Genomic DNA, 16,270 nt, shown 5'->3' with positions numbered 1-16,270 from the left:
AATAAATTGATAACATAGTTTTGTTGGCAACTACAAGGTGGGAGGTTAGATAATAATTTTTAATTTTATTTAAAATATACATTACAACTTACAAGCTCGAGGTGAATAATGAAATTTATGTTCAAAGCCCACAATGGAAAGGCCCATATCGGAAGCCCGCGAAGAATGCGACCGATATAACGGGCCACCGCTTACAGAAGCCCAAAAAGTTCAATAAAAATAAAAAACCGCAACTACTCCGTCCGTAAACGAACGAGTCATATTTTCCTCGTTGAGACTTGAGAGTCAGCCAGCAAATACTGAATTATTCTTCCTTCTTTCAGTCTAGAGTTTCTCGTCAGGTTCGTCACGCATCTATACATACAGGCTTCCTCATATCTGTATCTGTATATTTATTTGTGTGGATATGCTTTGATTTATGCATAAATTTTCTGATATAGATTTTTGTTTCATGATATAATCATCAGATCGGTGTTAACCTATTTGATTCGTGGAGTTTCTTCTGATCGATGGCTTCGAAAAGGATCCTGAAGGAGCTCAAGGATCTCCAGAAAGATCCTCCTACCTCTTGCAGCGCTGGTATATATATTTTTTTGTGTGTGTTCATTTATTAGTAATTTGTTTTGTACCTATATGGATTTTTTGTTTTTGTTTGATGTGTTCGTTGAACAAAATTGGGTTTTGTCACTGTTTTGTTTTATGAACGATTGAAAGGCTCTGTTGGCCGATCTATCTATTCAATGGTGATTTGAAGGTTCTGCTTCACTTTTTGCTTTGGGTATTTGGCAGCATTTGTGTTATTGCTGTATGGGACATTGTTTTAGTGGTGTTATTCTATTGCATGCCTACTTTTTGTGCTCAATAAGAAATCAAAGGGTTTAACTTATGTGATGTAATTTGGTCTGGGTGGGTTTTTTTCCTTTAGATTGCCATAAAACTGTGTATGCAACCTCTAACACAAGTTGCTCATTCTATGAGGACAATAACGTAATGAAAGTTGCTCAGATAGGCATTATCATGATGATACTACAGACAAGCATGGCCACTTGTAATGAAAACAATTTCAATAAACACAAAACTGTTGTCTCAAAATTTTTATTTTATTTTATTTTTTCCTTTGGTACACATTGTCTCAAGTGACAAGTCTTTAAGCCATGCTAGAATTTGTGAAAGTTGATTGAGTTTGGGAAATTAAGCTTAAACACTGTTGCAACTTGCAAATCTCGGCCTAGGCACTAGTTGCCCCTAGGCTGAGACTAAACAGGTGCTACTCACCAATTTATTTGGTTAGCCGACTCAGCCCTCAGCATCAGCAGAGTCGGCTGATTAATTTTTTTTATTTAGGTTTGTTTCACTAAAACGGCGTCATTTAGAGCGAAACAAACCTAAAATGTAATGGGTAATGTTGTGGTATCACACAACAGCAAACCTAAAATCAGATTGCACAACATTGCCAAGTAGAAACTAAGAAACCTCAAACCTGGAACCTGGAATCTGGAACCTGATGCCATTGCCTTCCGGCCCCCAAATCGCTCTCGCCTTTCACTGCTTAGATGCCATCACTGGCCAACCATTGCATCTAATCGACGGATTGAGATGACTCAGATGAGTAAGAAGCCCATCACCGCAGGCTGCATCTCACCATTGCCCATTGCCTAGTTGCCACTTGGAAGTCTGAGGTTTTACCGTTTTCGACATTCCCTTTTGGCTTCAATGCCTTATATGGCTACTATCTGAGACTTTAATGAGTTATATGCGTTATATTCCCTTTTGGCTTTAATGCTAGGGTTAGGAAATGATTTTAATTTGTAAATAATTAACTATTTAACTATTTAACATTTTTTTACTAAGGCACCTAGGGGCCCATCCACAGCCTGTTGTGCGCCTACTAAGTTCTACAACACTGAACTAAAATACTGTCTTGGACCTCTGTATCTCATCATTTTATTTATTCATTCCGTTGATTGTTGACCTAATCTATTCAGGCTGATTGGGTCATTCTGAATTAATTACGTGTGCAGTGGTGTCATTGAAATTAATTTTCCCTTTCTGTCCAATCAAAGTAGTATGATTTAATAATGAGTACCAGAAGATGCTAATAACATTTATTTTTGTGTTGTGTTATTTGCTGAACAGGACCTGTTGGTGAGGACATGTTTCACTGGCAAGCAACCATAATGGGTCCCCCAGATAGCCCATATACTGGGGGAGTGTTTTTGGTTACTATTCATTTCCCCCCTGATTATCCATTCAAACCTCCAAAGGTAGAAGATGAATTAAAGTTATTATTGATATATATATGGCATATCAATTAGGAACTTCCCTTTGTTCTTGGATAACTGAGCTTCTAAACAACTCCAACATGGGGAAGCGGGTGGGCTAGTTTGTTTGGTTTATCTTGTAGTTTTTTTACTCATATACTAGTTACCAGTTACAGTAAAACTTTTCATATGCATGTGTATTAGTGCTTAACTGCTGATTTGAATTACTTATTAGTCTAAAATATCTATCTTGTCTAGACAAATTCTCAGCTGTTCTATAATTTCCTAATTTTCAAAATGTCCAATGGAACTTGTTGGAACATAGTCTTTGTAGCTGAATTTCATGGCTATGCTGTTGCTTGGTTTCCTGATGTATGAATGTGTTGTGCAGTGTGCTGTTAACAGTTGAAAGATCTAAACTAAAATAAGGAGAATTGTGATAATCATAGTTGATCTCCACTAACATGAAAAAGGGATTGTTTGTTGGAAACTGGATGTTGTAGAATTTCTAATAATTTCTTAGAAGAAACAGGAGGATGAAATCTTTTTAAGTGAACATAATAAATTTAAATTCAATGTTATTGAATGGCAGTATTTCCTAATTCTACTAGTTTCTTACAATTATATATTCGTTATGAATTATCTATTTCCATCCTTTCAGGTTGCTTTTAAGACGAAAGTTTTTCATCCAAATATTAACAGCAATGGTAGCATCTGCCTTGATATCTTGAAGGAGCAGTGGAGCCCTGCTTTGACCATCTCAAAGGTTTTGTTAAATTTGATGTTCCTTACTAATTTGCTGAGAACTAATGCAAGCCATCTTGTCATTTAAAAAGACTCCCTAATTCTGAATGACTGAATCAGCCTTCCATAATTTCTTTATTAGCTCTATCTTTTCAATTAACTTCTCTACTCTTACCCTGTGCAAAGACTTGTTAAGTACATCACCTATTGCTCTCATCCAATTTTCTGCATATATAATCTTCTGGCTCTGAAATTCCCCCATATCTTGTGGCATTTCTCACTCAACCATCTAAGTATCTCACACATTCCATTTCCAATGACATAATGGTAGCTATATCTTTTCTTTCCTGAAATATTGAACCCTTGCTGCAAGGTTTACATTTCTATTATTTTATATCATGCAAAGATTTTAAGGACCTGTTTGAATAATCGGCTTAAATATGTGCTTTCAATACACTCAAAACAGCTAATATAGCTTTGGTAAAAATTCCTTTTTCAGCTTATTCTAATAATTTCCTTGAAATAACTTATGAATAACTATATAAGTTCATATGGTGGTAAAATAAGGACCTTATTCCTCAAGTACATGTGCTATTACATCATTTCCTTTTCCTTTTCCTTTTCTATTGGTCTGTTGCACTAGGCACTAGTTAAAACGCTTGAAGTTTAGAGGGGGTTATCTTTATGTAGGATCCACATATAATGGTGTACAGCTTAATAAAATTTTATTGAACTTGCAAGGTGCAGGTTATAGCTCACATTATGCATTTTAGTTGAGAATTTGCAGTATTATGCATTCCTTAGATTTGTTAATACTTTCAGGTGCTGCTTTCAATCTGTTCGCTTTTGACGGATCCAAACCCGGACGACCCCTTGGTCCCTGAGATTGCCCACATGTACAAGACAGACAGAAGCAAGTATGAAGGGACTGCCAGGAGCTGGACCCAGAAGTATGCAATGGGTTAAAAACTCAACCTCAAACTCAACCATTGCTGCTGCATCATCGGTTTTTATGTAAAGATTTAAATTTGTCGGTCCTATCTACCATTACAATGGACAAGTGTAGAATAGTGCTAAAATTTGGTCTGCAAATGAAAGATTGTGGTTGGAATTGTCGATATGGACACAGATATTTTGATGAAAACTAAACTGCAAGTTTTTGATTTACTATCCATGAGTAGTTTGAATTTGATGTTATAGTTATTGTGATTGCTGGCTTGCTGCAATGCTGCATGCTGCATGCTGTCCTTGACCATTAATGGAGAATTGAATTGAGATGAATCTGGAGAATGCAGTAAATGTAAATGGAGTACAGACTGGAAAGGTACTCTCATTGTTTGACCCTGACAAGTAGTCATTCTGATCTGAGGAACAAGTTGGTTTTACTAGGTTGTACGGTGTTCAATGTGACTCCGGGCCGCTGAATCCATTCATTACGGTCGGTCTACTTGGCTTGGGGGTCAAGCTTTACCTCTTCTGTCTGTACGGTTTCGACTAACTTTAACTTTTTCTGTACAGGAAACATTTCACCGTCCTCTGCTCTGTAGTGCTACTTCCTCGAGTAAATCGTGCATTTCTTTGACTCGCCTTTTTCTCTAACCTCTATTAGAATCCCATTATATGTATTTATGGTAACAATTTAATTAATTAACCAAATATCTGGCCGTTATTACTAATCTTTTCCTCATTTCAATAGAAATTGAAGAGGCAAATATATACTTGGTTGACAAGCAAAAATATTTATTTATTAATTAACGTTGGACTCCCCAAATTTATACTTGGTCTCCAAGAATCTGGTTGTGGAAGCGTTTGCGTTGTCTGTTTCTTAATCCTATAACCGATTGCAAATCTCAACCACCCATATTACTATTTATCCTTTTTCGATTATGTTATTCATTGTACACTTCATCCTCGTCATATATCCAAAAAAGAAAAAAATATATTGAATGCATTAATTATTTTTTTTTTTAAAAATAATATAATGGTGAAAAGGGTATAGTATGTATGTATGTAAATGTAAGACGAGGCCCTATATAAGTGCGATGAGTTGCATTTGGAGGAATATGAAATTGTAGTGTACAGTCAGTTGTGTGTAGGGATCTTTTACTTTTACTACTTCAATTCCATATATATTATATTGACCACCTCTTAAATTCAATCTTCAGTTACAGTTTGTACAAGGACTTGTTCTTACGCCATTTTTTGCGTAACTCTCCATCTATATTCTCTCACTTCTTCCTCTTCTTCTTTATGTACGTGAATCCTTCCTGTTAGGCTATATCATCAAATATAAACTTACAATAAGAAAAGATATGGATGGGAATGGGAATCCTGTAAAATACAGGGTTGAGAAGACGGTGACTCTGAAGCAGTTTAAGGGTGGCCTGTGTCATAACATGCCCAAGGTGGTACGGATATCCGTGACTGATGATGATGCCACGGATTCTGAGGACGAGGGGGAGTTTCGCGGTGGTTTCCGGCGGATCATGAAGAAACATGTGAGTGAGGTGAGATTGGAGAGGGGTGGGTTTGTGGAGGATAGGAATGAGAAGGGTGGGAATAGGTTTAAGAAAGTGAAAACGGGTGGGAAGAAGATGGGTCAGGTGGTAGAGGATCAGCAGAAGTGTTGGAATGGGAGTGTGCGGAAGTTTCGGGGAGTTAGGCAACGGCCGTGGGGCAAATGGGCTGCGGAGATTCGGGATCCGATTCGGAAAACCAGGATTTGGTTGGGGACTTTCAACACCGCCGAGGAAGCTGCTTATGTATACGACAGTGCCGCAATCGAGTTACGCGGATCCGATGCCCTGACCAACTTCCTAGCACCGCCACCCCGGTCTGCCGTCTCCGACTACGACTCCACCGGCGAGTCCGAGGTGGTTCCCTCGCCAACCTCTGTCCTTAGAACGCGTACTGCCACTGCCACCGCGGCCGCCGAGAAGCGCAACGGAAATGAAGACAATCAGTTAGGAGTCGAACCGCCGACAACGACAGAAAATGGTACGATGAACCTACTCACGTCGACGGATTGTTGTCTCAACGGAGTTTTGGATTTCTGGTCGTCTTCTTCGTTGTTAACAGACTATTACCATTACCATTACGGCGACGACAAGATTCTGCCGGAGGTGAAGATGGAGGGGAGTTTAGATGACATTTCGCTGGATTTTCAGGCTTGTACGTGGGATGTGAATGACCTCCTTAATGGACCAGCATAAGCTAGCTAACTTTGTACATGAAAACTCAACAATGTTTTTGTTGGGGCAAAAAGCTAGTATTTATTTATTTATTTATTTATTTATTTTTGCATCACAGCTTCCTTTTAATTTAGAGACCTAGACAATCTAGTGTTGTAGTACATATGTAGTGTGTAGCCACTAATCTTTAATTAGACTAGCTACTAAGCTTTTCTTTGTTGAAGATGCATGTAAGTTGGAGAAGAATAAAATGTGTTGGTCTGTACCTCATACTTGCACCGAGTTTTATTGAATCAATTATGATCAAACAAAGTCATTCAATCAGCATATAGAAGCCTAAACGAACCAAGACAACCCCAACTAATGCACTTAGCTTAGCTTTATAATGAACATGATATAATGAAGCGTTATTATATCAACTGTATAAGTGTCTAAATAATTATGTGCAAACATGAATTCTGTACTTTTTTGAAGTCAAATTTTGTATATTGTATCAGAGTCACTATATTCTGTATATTGAACCAGAGTCACTATATAAATTGCCCCACTCTTCTATGCTAGGCCCAATGGGCCTGGGTATAAGGTCACTGAACTCAGCGAATGTTGTTGATAGGCCCAAGCGGGAGCAAAAATAATTGTTGAAGCAAAAATTGAATGAGTTGGTAATTAGGCCGACATTGTTGAGCCCATATAATATTTTAATGTGGAGTATTATGGAAGCTTCGGAATTACGTGGGCGATGATGTCATTGTCGGAACCCAATTTGTTTGGAGTCATGAATTTTCACAGCCACGCGGTCTCTTGGCGCCGTTAACGTCTGACGTTTGGCTGCCTCTTTTGAACGCCACGAATCGCATCCCTCCCCATCCTCTATTTCTCCATGCAATATTATTCTTCTGGAAGAAAACCCTAAAATTAGAGATTTTTTCGGTAAAATTGGATTCTTTTATGGTGGTTGGATCATCGTCGACGAAGCAGGGGCTGCCTTCATGGATAGGAGCAACCAGAACTGCAACCGCCGTGGACTTGGATAGGAGCTCCCCCGCCGCGATGGCGAATGGTGAAGCTCAGCAGTCTCAGCATGCCAATTCGGATGTGGATTTAGGTTTTGTGGAGAGGGCATTTTCCGCCGCCGGTGCCGCTGTTGTCTCCGCAATCCTCGTCAACCCTCTTGATGTCGCCAAGGTAGCTTGGCGCCATATTCAATTAATTCTTCATTTTCCTACGATAACTAATAGATTGTATTTTATTATTATTTGGTTTTCTTTGGGAATTCTATAATGTTTTAATTCGGAAAGCTGATCTCAGCTCAGCTTATCAGGTTTGCCATTAAAAAGCTGCAAACTTTAATTATTCCAAATTGAGATTTTAGGAGTTTTGTTTATTTATTTGTTGTCTGTCATAGTATTTCAATACTTAATTGTATCGAATGTGCTTCTCTTTACTATCTTTCAGACAAGGTTGCAAGCTCAGGCTGCTGGTGTCCCCTATGATGGCATTTGTAGGATGGGGTCTTTTGGAGGGCATACTGTAAGTTTGCAGCTTTTTGTGCTGTTTTGAATATGTTGGAGTTCAACTACAAAGTCCATTCTGTTTTGATACTTAGGATTTTCTTCAAAGTTAGTTAGGGACTGGTATTGTTTGTGTATAATTATAAGCTGCTGGAATTTTGTATAGATGTTGGATCTGAAGTGTAACTCCTGCACAAATGCTGCAGTTTTTAGAACTGAGATTTCGTGCCCCCCAGATTCTACGCGGTACAAAGGAACAATGGATGTCCTCTCTAAAGTAATACGTCAGGTTAGTAATTTTTATGATATCATTCTCAATTGTAAGAAGCTAAAGTTACGTTGTATGATTTATCAGTGAAGTTGAGTCTTTGTTTTTCCTGGAATTCGTGGATGATATGCTTGATCACCATTTGTTATTGCCTACAAGTTTGATTTTTGTGATTGCATTCATTCTGCAGTAATTAATGTGTTTCCAGTTGTTAGAGTAGGACTAAATATATATCAGCTCTGTAACCTAATTGGACCTTGCAGGAAGGATTCCCTAGATTGTGGAGAGGTACAATGGCAAGTTTAGCATTGGCAATTCCTTCTGTAAGTTCTCTCCTTAACAGGATTGTTTCTAGTATTCCCTTGCACCATGAAGGGTTTTTCCAGGTTCTTTCTATGATGTATATGGTAATAAGTTCATAGTTAAATGAATTTCATTCAGGTGGGGATCTACTTGCCTTTATATGACATTTTCCGAAATTCTATGGAAGAGTATACTTTGCATGGTGCACCTATAGTAACACCATATATACCCTTAGTTGCTGGATCCTTGGCAAGGTCAGTAGCCTGCATCACTTGTTACCCAGTTGAGCTTGCCCGAACACGTATGCAGGTAGGCACCTGTTTTGCTTTGCTTATTTAGTTTTTGTATGAGCAAACTCCTTTTACAGAATTACAGCATTGAAATCGAATCTCTAGATGGAACGATTTGCTAAATTTTGCTTCATTTAATTGCAGGCTTTCAGAGATATCCCTAATGGTGTGAAGCCTCCAGGAGTGTTGAAGACATTGGTTGGGATCATTTCGCCTGTCAGAAGTGCAAATGGCCATCAACATTGTAAGTTTTCTCCTCCGTAATATTAATCATCTAATAATGAACTAATCATCCTAACTTGTTGATTATTGCCATGTCCGACTTTTTAACTGTGTCATTTTTTCTCCCCTCATGGGTAGCAATTCAAGTGTACCGCACTCTGTGGACTGGGCTAGGGGCACAACTTGCCCGTGATGTCCCTTTCTCTGCAATTTGCTGGGGAACTCTTGAGCCAGTAAGTGTCAAAAGCCTTGCTCTTTGTTTGGCAAATCTACTCCACAGGTTTATATTGTAACATGATCCTTGCTAAATATTATTACGTAGGTTAGGAGAAAAGTGTTAGGTCTTACGAGCAATGAAGCAAGTGCAGGCAGTATCCTGGGCGCAAACTTCTGTGGTGGATTCGTTGCAGGGAGCCTTGCTGCTGCTGTTACATGCCCTTTAGACGTGGCAAGGACCCGGAGGCAAATAGAGGTCCGTATCTTTGTATTTTATTGATGTCTTTAAAAAACGATGTTGAGAAACAAAGAACAACAAGAAAGGTTGGATCATTTAAAACAGAGGACATTGTTAAGACAATATGCTATTACTTTGGATTCTCAGAATGATCCTGAGCGAGCACTGAAGATGACAACCAGAAGAACATTGATCGAAATCTGGAGGTATATCTTGGCTATTCTTTTGTTCCCCGCAGAAACATAGCGTACTGCTTGCTCTCTATCTCTATCTCACGTACTAATGGTAACGACTACTTGTTTATGAACTAGGGATGGAGGTATGAAAGGATTGTTCACTGGAGTGGGGCCAAGAGTCGCTCGAGCTGGTCCTTCAGTTGGAATCGTGGTTTCCTTCTACGAGGTAGTGAAATATACATTGCACAACAGATATATACACTGACAACGTAACTCAACAACCTCAGCAGTGAGGACGAGTTTGGGATATGGATATACCTTACATTACACTCTGGTTGAACGACATACAGAAACAAACAACTAATCAAGAAAGCCAAATTACTATTATTAGGCAAAACAAGCAATTTGTATTTGGATGCCGGCCTCTCTCTCTTGTACCCATTCTTTTCAATACAAAATAGCAATATAATATACTACGTAGAAGCTAAGGCCTGTTGGGGCAAGAATGATGAAATAAGCAATGCATGATTCTTTTGGTGTATTTCTTGTCCCTGTTTTCCGATGTTGTCTGTGCACTCTACTCTGTATAGACAATGTTTTGTTGTTTGATTCATAAACATTTGCAGGCAGCATTGCATGTTTAAGTTGTCGCAAGCAACCTACCTAAGAATTGAACTCCACAAGATTCTATCTCTTTAGTTTTCGGACTTCCCCATGATATATATATAATTGTAATGCCTTCGTGGACTAAGAATTCACTTATTTTAACAAACAAAAACTCCCTTCATCTTCATCATACGCGTCTCACCGTCCGCTTTGCCATCTTCACCGTGAACTATTTTTTAAGTCTAGAAAATTAAAGGAGATCAGAATATTCTTGAACGAACATACATATTTTTTCTTTGAAATACAGAATTCTTAGCTTGATCAAATTGAAGAAAACTTCAATTCTTCACGCATCAAACCAACGTTAAACATACATACCTAAATCAACACTACACATCATTTAAGGATGTTTCTTACTATATATATATATGGGATTTTATTATGAAACATAGAAATAAGATGGCAAAGTGAATATAATTAAGATGAAAAGGACCAAAGAAAAGCTCCCATGGCAAACTTTCTTTTGTGGCTGACATCTCCCTGGATAGGCAGACCGTACTCGGTGAGCAGGCAGTCCAGCTTCCACTCCGGCATGGTTTCGTATTCCGACCGCGTGTACCTCGGGTAGTGCAAGGGCATCTGAAACCCCACGTGTCCGCACCGCTCCCTTCCATTTCCGCCACTATCACCGCCACCGCCCATGCTAGGTGGCGTTGGCCGTGCCATGGACTCCATTCCACCACCACTCATTCAAGTTTTGTGTATATATGTATGTCTAAAGATGGCTGCTCTGCTTGGTAAAACTAAGAAGCTAGCTGGGTTGTTTGCCTATTTATACTAGTAGTAAAGGACAAGCATGCATTGCCGAGGAGGTTGAGGAATAATGTAACGTTTGAAAATACCCAAAGTGTGTTTCTTTCAATTTTATATTCCCTTGCAATGTGGTTTAGGTGATGTTGGTATCCAACTCTGTTATTTATGGTCAGGCCAATGTGTCGCTCAGCTTTATAATTTCGAGAGTCGGGATTGTTTTTTCCTAATACATTTTTTAAAGAAAAATAACTTAAGCGTACATATTCAGAAAGACTGTAATATAAGATCATAAATTTATAATCATGGTTTGTTTTAATTAAAAATGTAAGTATACAATGGAGAGGAGGAAGAAGTGAGAAAATATATATAGAGAGTTACGCAAAAAATGGCGTAAGAACAAGTCCTGCACAAACTGTAACTGAAGATCGAATTTAAGAGCGACTTTAACGATAGATGGTCAATATAATATATATATGCAATGGATTATGCACCAATATATTTTTTTTATTTTTCTTATTATTGAAAAATGTACTTGTTTTACATGAATCATAATCATGATTTGCTTTGATTATTGAAAGATTATTTGAATATAAGCACTTATGCACATAGCCCCTTAAGGTTGACAACAAAAGTGGGTGTCAAATCATCCTTAAATGTCTTCAACAAATATAATTTCTTGTAGATTAAGATTGAGTATATTCTTAATTGCCCCTAACACCCTCATACAACAATTACACTTGACTGAGTTTGTTAATCAGATAAAAAAATATGATTATTTGTCGAACTAATAATTGAATAAATAGCTTCCCTTAAATGTTAGCCACATATCAAGAAACTACTGTTTAAGTCAACAATAAAACCATAGATCAGTGTCCAGAAATGTACCAGAAAACCATATGAACAAGAAGAGGGCTAGGAACATTGAATGTCATGGAAATTTTAGTTGATGATGTCTCACCTGCCACAACCCCACAGGCCACAAGTCATCTATCTTTGATGGGGGCGACCAATTTGGACATGGCAGGCAGGCATTCAATAGTTCTCAAAAGAACACCACATTTTGGTGGCCATTCATTTGCTGCCACTACTTCACATAATGAAAATAATAATGCAGTCATCAGCACAGCAGTACCTAGTTTTGGTATATGTTGAACACCACAAATGGTGGCTTCCCATTGCCCACCATTGTCGGCAGTTGAAGGTGGCAGTCACTGCACACATATCCTCACAAGATTCTCTAACAATGTTTAGCTCTCTCTCATGCCAATAATTTCTGCCAAATAATACTTACAACTCTGCACAACAACAAATCCTCAGCCACTCTTTCTTTCTTTCTTTCCATTGCAAGATGAGAAAAAAGATTGTTATGTTTTCAAGAATTGCAGAATTTGAATTAAATAATGAAATGAAGCTGTATGTATGTTCATCTACAATAACCATTAATATCAACAGACCGAAAACAAAGAAATCCAGCACTCGTCTAACTTAATGCCTTTCCTTAAAGATTCCAAAGAAGAAAAGGTATCACACACAAGGATTCAATGAAAATATTAAAATGAAAAGTGGTAGCAGGAAAACAGCTGTAATCAATGTAATAGTAACTGTTGTGTAGGGACCAGACCTTCCTGTTCTGCAGATTCTGTCTCTCTGTTGCCCTCTCTAACATTTAAGCAAATGAGCAGTATATTAAGGACCACCACAGATCAACCACATTCGTGTACCGTGCAATTGAGTAACTGAATGCATAATACTTTTATGAGGCTACTCTTATAATTGCGATTTTGTTGAAGCAGGGTCAAGTTATTTTACACAGAAAAAAAACCCACTCCAACTACCATACAACTATCTTTTCCCTGGGGGAGACCTACCCTGTTGATTTGTAAGTGGTGAATGTCAATGTCAATAATTGAATGTGAATCTATAGATGTCTGTTTAAGAAGTTAAACCTAGATTGGAGCTAAAACTTCATGCTGATATGGAGATATATTATCACTTAAGTGTGCACTATACATCACGAAACTGTTCTTCGATCGACAGAAGCTTCAGTCAAGTTCTCTGGGGCATCTTTTGTTGTCAAAGGCAAATCCACTAGCGTGTTAGGAGGAGCAAAATACATATGTAGTGACATCATGCAGATAACAATACCCAAAAACAGCTGCAATGGAAACAAGATAAATACAATATGCATTAGTAGTAACAATCAATACGAAGTATTCTGTCCACAGAAATCATGATCTGAAAATATTTTATCAGACATTAATTAATGTTATATACTCAGAAAGTCAGAAGCTCAAAGCTGCAGGAGGGAAACTATATGTAATTCTCAATCCTTTTCTTTAAAAGAAAAAATTATTTAAATTATTGTTCTTCCAATGTTTCAAAAATATTAAAGGGTAGTAAATAGAAATTTTGGCAGATGAAATAAGTTATTGAAATACGTGCATATGCTATGTTCAAGGTTGAAGTTGAGGAGCAATACAAGGGAAGGAAAAATGAAAAAGAATAAAGTAAGCTTACTTGCACTGTTGGCTTGAAATCGAATAGGGCCACTGATAATAACATTGTTAAAAGCATTGCCATAGATGTGGAGTATACCTTCAAGGGAAAAAGAACATGCAAAATCTCCACTTTATATTTGGTAGAAATTTTAAAATTAGGATAAAGCAGCAGCTTATAATCATCACATGAAAACTTCTCGACCAAGTTCATGTTATTCTGACACAAACAATGATTTGTTCACTGAACTCTGATGTAAATACTAGGGCGAAAGGGCACTATTAATTCTGTGTAACTTTGAAAATAGAAAACTAAAGAGTGTCATCTCAATAAGTATTTGACATACAGCAAATACTTTTCTTTAGGAACCAGACTTTCCCCTTCATTTCTCATTCCAATTATCATAAAAGACACAAGGCCAGGAGCAAAAATAGCTAGAATTAGCATAAGAATGAGAAAGCAAATAGACTGACTTCAAAGAATTGTAAACTTGGTCCCAAAGGGTTACGGGATAATCAATCTTAGGATCCCTGGCTTCATAGAGAAGCCGTTAGCCCTTTTACCACAAAGCCAATCTCAAATAAGAAAGCAGGAAGCAGTCTAAGCTCTAAAGAAAACAAGGAAAGAGAAAAAAAAAAAAAAAAAAAAAGGGATCATACCTTCACAATATTGTCAGCAAACTTCATTAACCATGATACAAGAAGCCCAGTAGTTCCCAGATTCAAAACCACCAACCATGTTGTAATACTGTACCCATTAAAAACGCGTTGCCACCATGCACCTTTTTCAAATCCACTTTTGAAATCATCAAGGAGAAGTCGTCCCATGTTGAATATTGAGCCAAATCTGAAAATAAAATATACTATTTTGGATCAATAAGCTGATCTATGGTTCACAGGCCTGTAGCAATATAATGCAATTTGATCATCTTACTAAGTCATCAACCCTTGTTTTTTTTTTAGACTTTGTGCCTTTTTCCCTTTAAGCAATGGGTGATGGAAAGAGTCACAATAGTTGTATGTAATACATGGATAAATGGATAATATTAAACTAATACATCAATTAAGGTTGACTAAACATGCCCATTCACTATTATATGGAGTACACTGCATTTCATCATATAAGGAACTTACGTATATAATTGGACATTCTGCCAGTATAAACTGTCATTGTTCTTTTTCATCAAGAATTCAGTGTAAACACCGGCCAAGGCTGAAAGACAAGCAGACAACACCCCCAACATATATCCCTGAATGGGTGATGTAAACATTGAATTGCAAGAAGCCTCTCCACAGCCTTTCACCTATATCAATACAAAATAAACAAGCCATTGTCAGAACAATTATGTATTTATGTCTTATATTTCTTGAGTTGCTAAATTAAGCTAGAGGCATGCATAATGTATTCAGAAAGAAACAACTGCATAGATAAAGAGGTTTGAAACGTCATGAGCTCCATACAAGGTTGAAGCCTAGTATGAATCCCCATCCACAACTGATATACTCGTACACCTTCCCTACCCCAATCCCCCCCAAAAAAGGGTGGGAGAAATTGAAAATCGAATAGACTCATGAAAATTTTCACATATGTCAACTCACATTCTAATGCTATTGATGAAAGATCACATTAAAGTCAAAACACATTTTCTAAATACAACAGCTTCTTCTTTTTCTTTTTTTTTTTCTCAATAAAATGATAACTATTCTCTTTAAATATGCATTCCTAGTTTGAAACTACCTCTTTATGTGATACGAGTAATATTTATTCAAATTATTGTTCAAGTCTCTAGAAAGCGGTCAGGGTAGCTCACAAAGCATAGTGCAAAGGAAGTACAGTGGTAAAAGGATTGCAGCAGTACCTGGCTTGTGGTCGTTCCAACAGCCAATAATACAATTGCCATCCACTGCAAATTAGAAAGCTTCCTCTTCAAAAAGAGCCTAAAAAATTCAAATATCTCCTATTTTATGAAGAATCAAGGTCAAAATGCATAATGGAATAATATCCAGTGAAAGGAGGCAAATTTAAAGTTGAATGGCAGTGTGAAAAGAGGATTAAGGTTACACCTTAGATGAATACATAAACAAAATGCAGTACCTGAATAATATTCCAGTGGTAACAATTTTCAGGTTTCCCATTATCTGGTAAGTTGATGTATCCAGGTAGGTCAAAGTAGCAAATTGAATGTTATTGTGAATAAGGTAAATGATAGATGGAATTGGGAACAGGCGAATGCTCTTCCATTCCGTGGTCATTTTTGGAGGAGGTGATTTTTTCATCTCTCTTGATAGGAGGATACTAGATATAAGAAGCTGCATTTAAAACACAATGCATTAATAAAGAACAACCAGAATAAATCAAACAAATCACCCCTCTCCTCTCTGCCTCTCTGCCTCTCTCTAACAAAGAAGTTAAGTAAGCACATTTAAATCAGAATAATCATCTGACTATTTTGGCTGCAAAAACATTTAAAGCTATTACCTTGAACACTTCAGCAAGAAAAGGAACTGTCGCATAGTCATATCTATATCCTCCATTACTTTGAGATAAAGTCGTCAAAATTCCCTGCAGCAAATGATGCAAATTCAACATGTAAATCCAAACAGAGCGACGAAATCCACCTCAACATTAGAAGGTACAGAAAATGATCCTTTAGAAGAGCTTCTGTGATTTTACTATCGAATACTTCATAAATTTAGAATATGAAGAATGCATATATTCCGAAATCCGATCAAAAATCAGAAGAAGAAAACGAAGTGAAATTACAGCATAAGAAGAGAGGTGAAGGCTTGAAGACAACCTGCGAGCTGGTGAGAACGGTGAGAAGCGAAGCGACGACGTACCACCGCATCTCGTCGCCGATCTACTGCTCTTTGCAATCTGTAAACTCACTCCGACTGTGTGAATCTGTGGAGTAGAGTTTGCAGATCACTTCACA

At 37.6% G+C, this 16,270-nt stretch overlaps 4 protein-coding genes across 4 annotated transcripts; 3 read left to right on the top strand and 1 right to left on the bottom strand.

Annotated features, from left to right (window-relative positions):
* The first annotated feature begins 255 nt into the window (after positions 1-255).
* On the top strand, positions 256-4,197 carry LOC116016471 (ubiquitin-conjugating enzyme E2 28-like). Its single transcript, XM_031256742.1, has 5 exons — positions 256-341; positions 468-579; positions 2,137-2,264; positions 2,923-3,027; positions 3,828-4,197. The coding sequence occupies exons 2-5, from the start codon at positions 510-512 to the stop codon at positions 3,969-3,971; spliced, it is 447 nt and encodes a 148-aa protein (XP_031112602.1). The 5' UTR covers positions 256-341; positions 468-509; the 3' UTR covers positions 3,972-4,197.
* A 619-nt stretch (positions 4,198-4,816) lies between these two features.
* Positions 4,817-6,468, top strand: LOC116016470 (ethylene-responsive transcription factor CRF1-like). The gene has a single exon (XM_031256741.1). It carries the CDS (start codon positions 5,318-5,320, stop codon positions 6,215-6,217), a length of 900 nt encoding a protein of 299 aa, XP_031112601.1. The 5' UTR covers positions 4,817-5,317; the 3' UTR covers positions 6,218-6,468.
* Positions 6,469-7,007: 539 nt separating this feature from the next.
* On the top strand, positions 7,008-10,064 carry LOC116016908 (mitochondrial carrier protein MTM1-like). Its single transcript, XM_031257359.1, has 10 exons — positions 7,008-7,381; positions 7,652-7,726; positions 7,874-7,996; positions 8,239-8,298; positions 8,417-8,587; positions 8,713-8,812; positions 8,929-9,023; positions 9,113-9,262; positions 9,392-9,450; positions 9,556-10,064. Exons 1-10 carry the CDS (start codon positions 7,145-7,147, stop codon positions 9,683-9,685), a joined length of 1,200 nt encoding a protein of 399 aa, XP_031113219.1. The 5' UTR covers positions 7,008-7,144; the 3' UTR covers positions 9,686-10,064.
* Positions 10,065-12,208: 2,144 nt separating this feature from the next.
* Positions 12,209-16,268, bottom strand: LOC116014987 (CMP-sialic acid transporter 1). The gene is made up of 8 exons (XM_031254966.1): positions 16,133-16,268; positions 15,814-15,897; positions 15,430-15,644; positions 15,194-15,272; positions 14,469-14,638; positions 13,995-14,181; positions 13,357-13,434; positions 12,209-12,994 (listed from the first exon to the last, which is right to left on the bottom strand). The coding sequence occupies exons 1-8, from the start codon at positions 16,181-16,183 to the stop codon at positions 12,851-12,853; spliced, it is 1,008 nt and encodes a 335-aa protein (XP_031110826.1). The 5' UTR covers positions 16,184-16,268; the 3' UTR covers positions 12,209-12,850.
* Positions 16,269-16,270: the final 2 nt, after the last annotated feature.

The sequence above is a fragment of the Ipomoea triloba genome, chromosome 4, assembly GCF_003576645.1.
Source record: "Ipomoea triloba cultivar NCNSP0323 chromosome 4, ASM357664v1".
NCBI classification, from domain to species: Eukaryota; Viridiplantae; Streptophyta; class Magnoliopsida; order Solanales; family Convolvulaceae; genus Ipomoea; species Ipomoea triloba.
This window is presented reverse-complemented; position numbering and strand designations above follow the sequence as displayed.

Excerpts from the sequence above, each read along its gene's own strand:
- LOC116016908 (XM_031257359.1), top strand. The coding sequence starts at position 7,145 with ATGGTGGTTGGATCATCGTCGACGAAGCAGGGGCTGCCTTCATGGATA. Across the intron at positions 7,727-7,873 it reads GGTCTTTTGGAGGGCATACT|ATGTTGGATCTGAAGTGTAA; the intron begins GTAAGTTTGCAG and ends AATTTTGTATAG. Across the intron at positions 9,024-9,112 it reads GCTGGGGAACTCTTGAGCCA|GTTAGGAGAAAAGTGTTAGG; the intron begins GTAAGTGTCAAA and ends ATTATTACGTAG.
- LOC116016471 (XM_031256742.1), top strand. The coding sequence starts at position 510 with ATGGCTTCGAAAAGGATCCTGAAGGAGCTCAAGGATCTCCAGAAAGAT. Across the intron at positions 580-2,136 it reads TCCTACCTCTTGCAGCGCTG|GACCTGTTGGTGAGGACATG; the intron begins GTATATATATTT and ends TTTGCTGAACAG. Across the intron at positions 2,265-2,922 it reads ATCCATTCAAACCTCCAAAG|GTTGCTTTTAAGACGAAAGT; the intron begins GTAGAAGATGAA and ends CCATCCTTTCAG.
- LOC116016470 (XM_031256741.1), top strand. The coding sequence starts at position 5,318 with ATGGATGGGAATGGGAATCCTGTAAAATACAGGGTTGAGAAGACGGTG.
- LOC116014987 (XM_031254966.1), bottom strand. The coding sequence starts at position 16,183 with ATGCGGTGGTACGTCGTCGCTTCGCTTCTCACCGTTCTCACCAGCTCG. Across the intron at positions 15,645-15,813 it reads TTCTTGCTGAAGTGTTCAAG|CTTCTTATATCTAGTATCCT; the intron begins GTAATAGCTTTA and ends TTTTAAATGCAG. Across the intron at positions 12,995-13,356 it reads ATTTCAAGCCAACAGTGCAA|CTGTTTTTGGGTATTGTTAT; the intron begins GTAAGCTTACTT and ends TTTCCATTGCAG.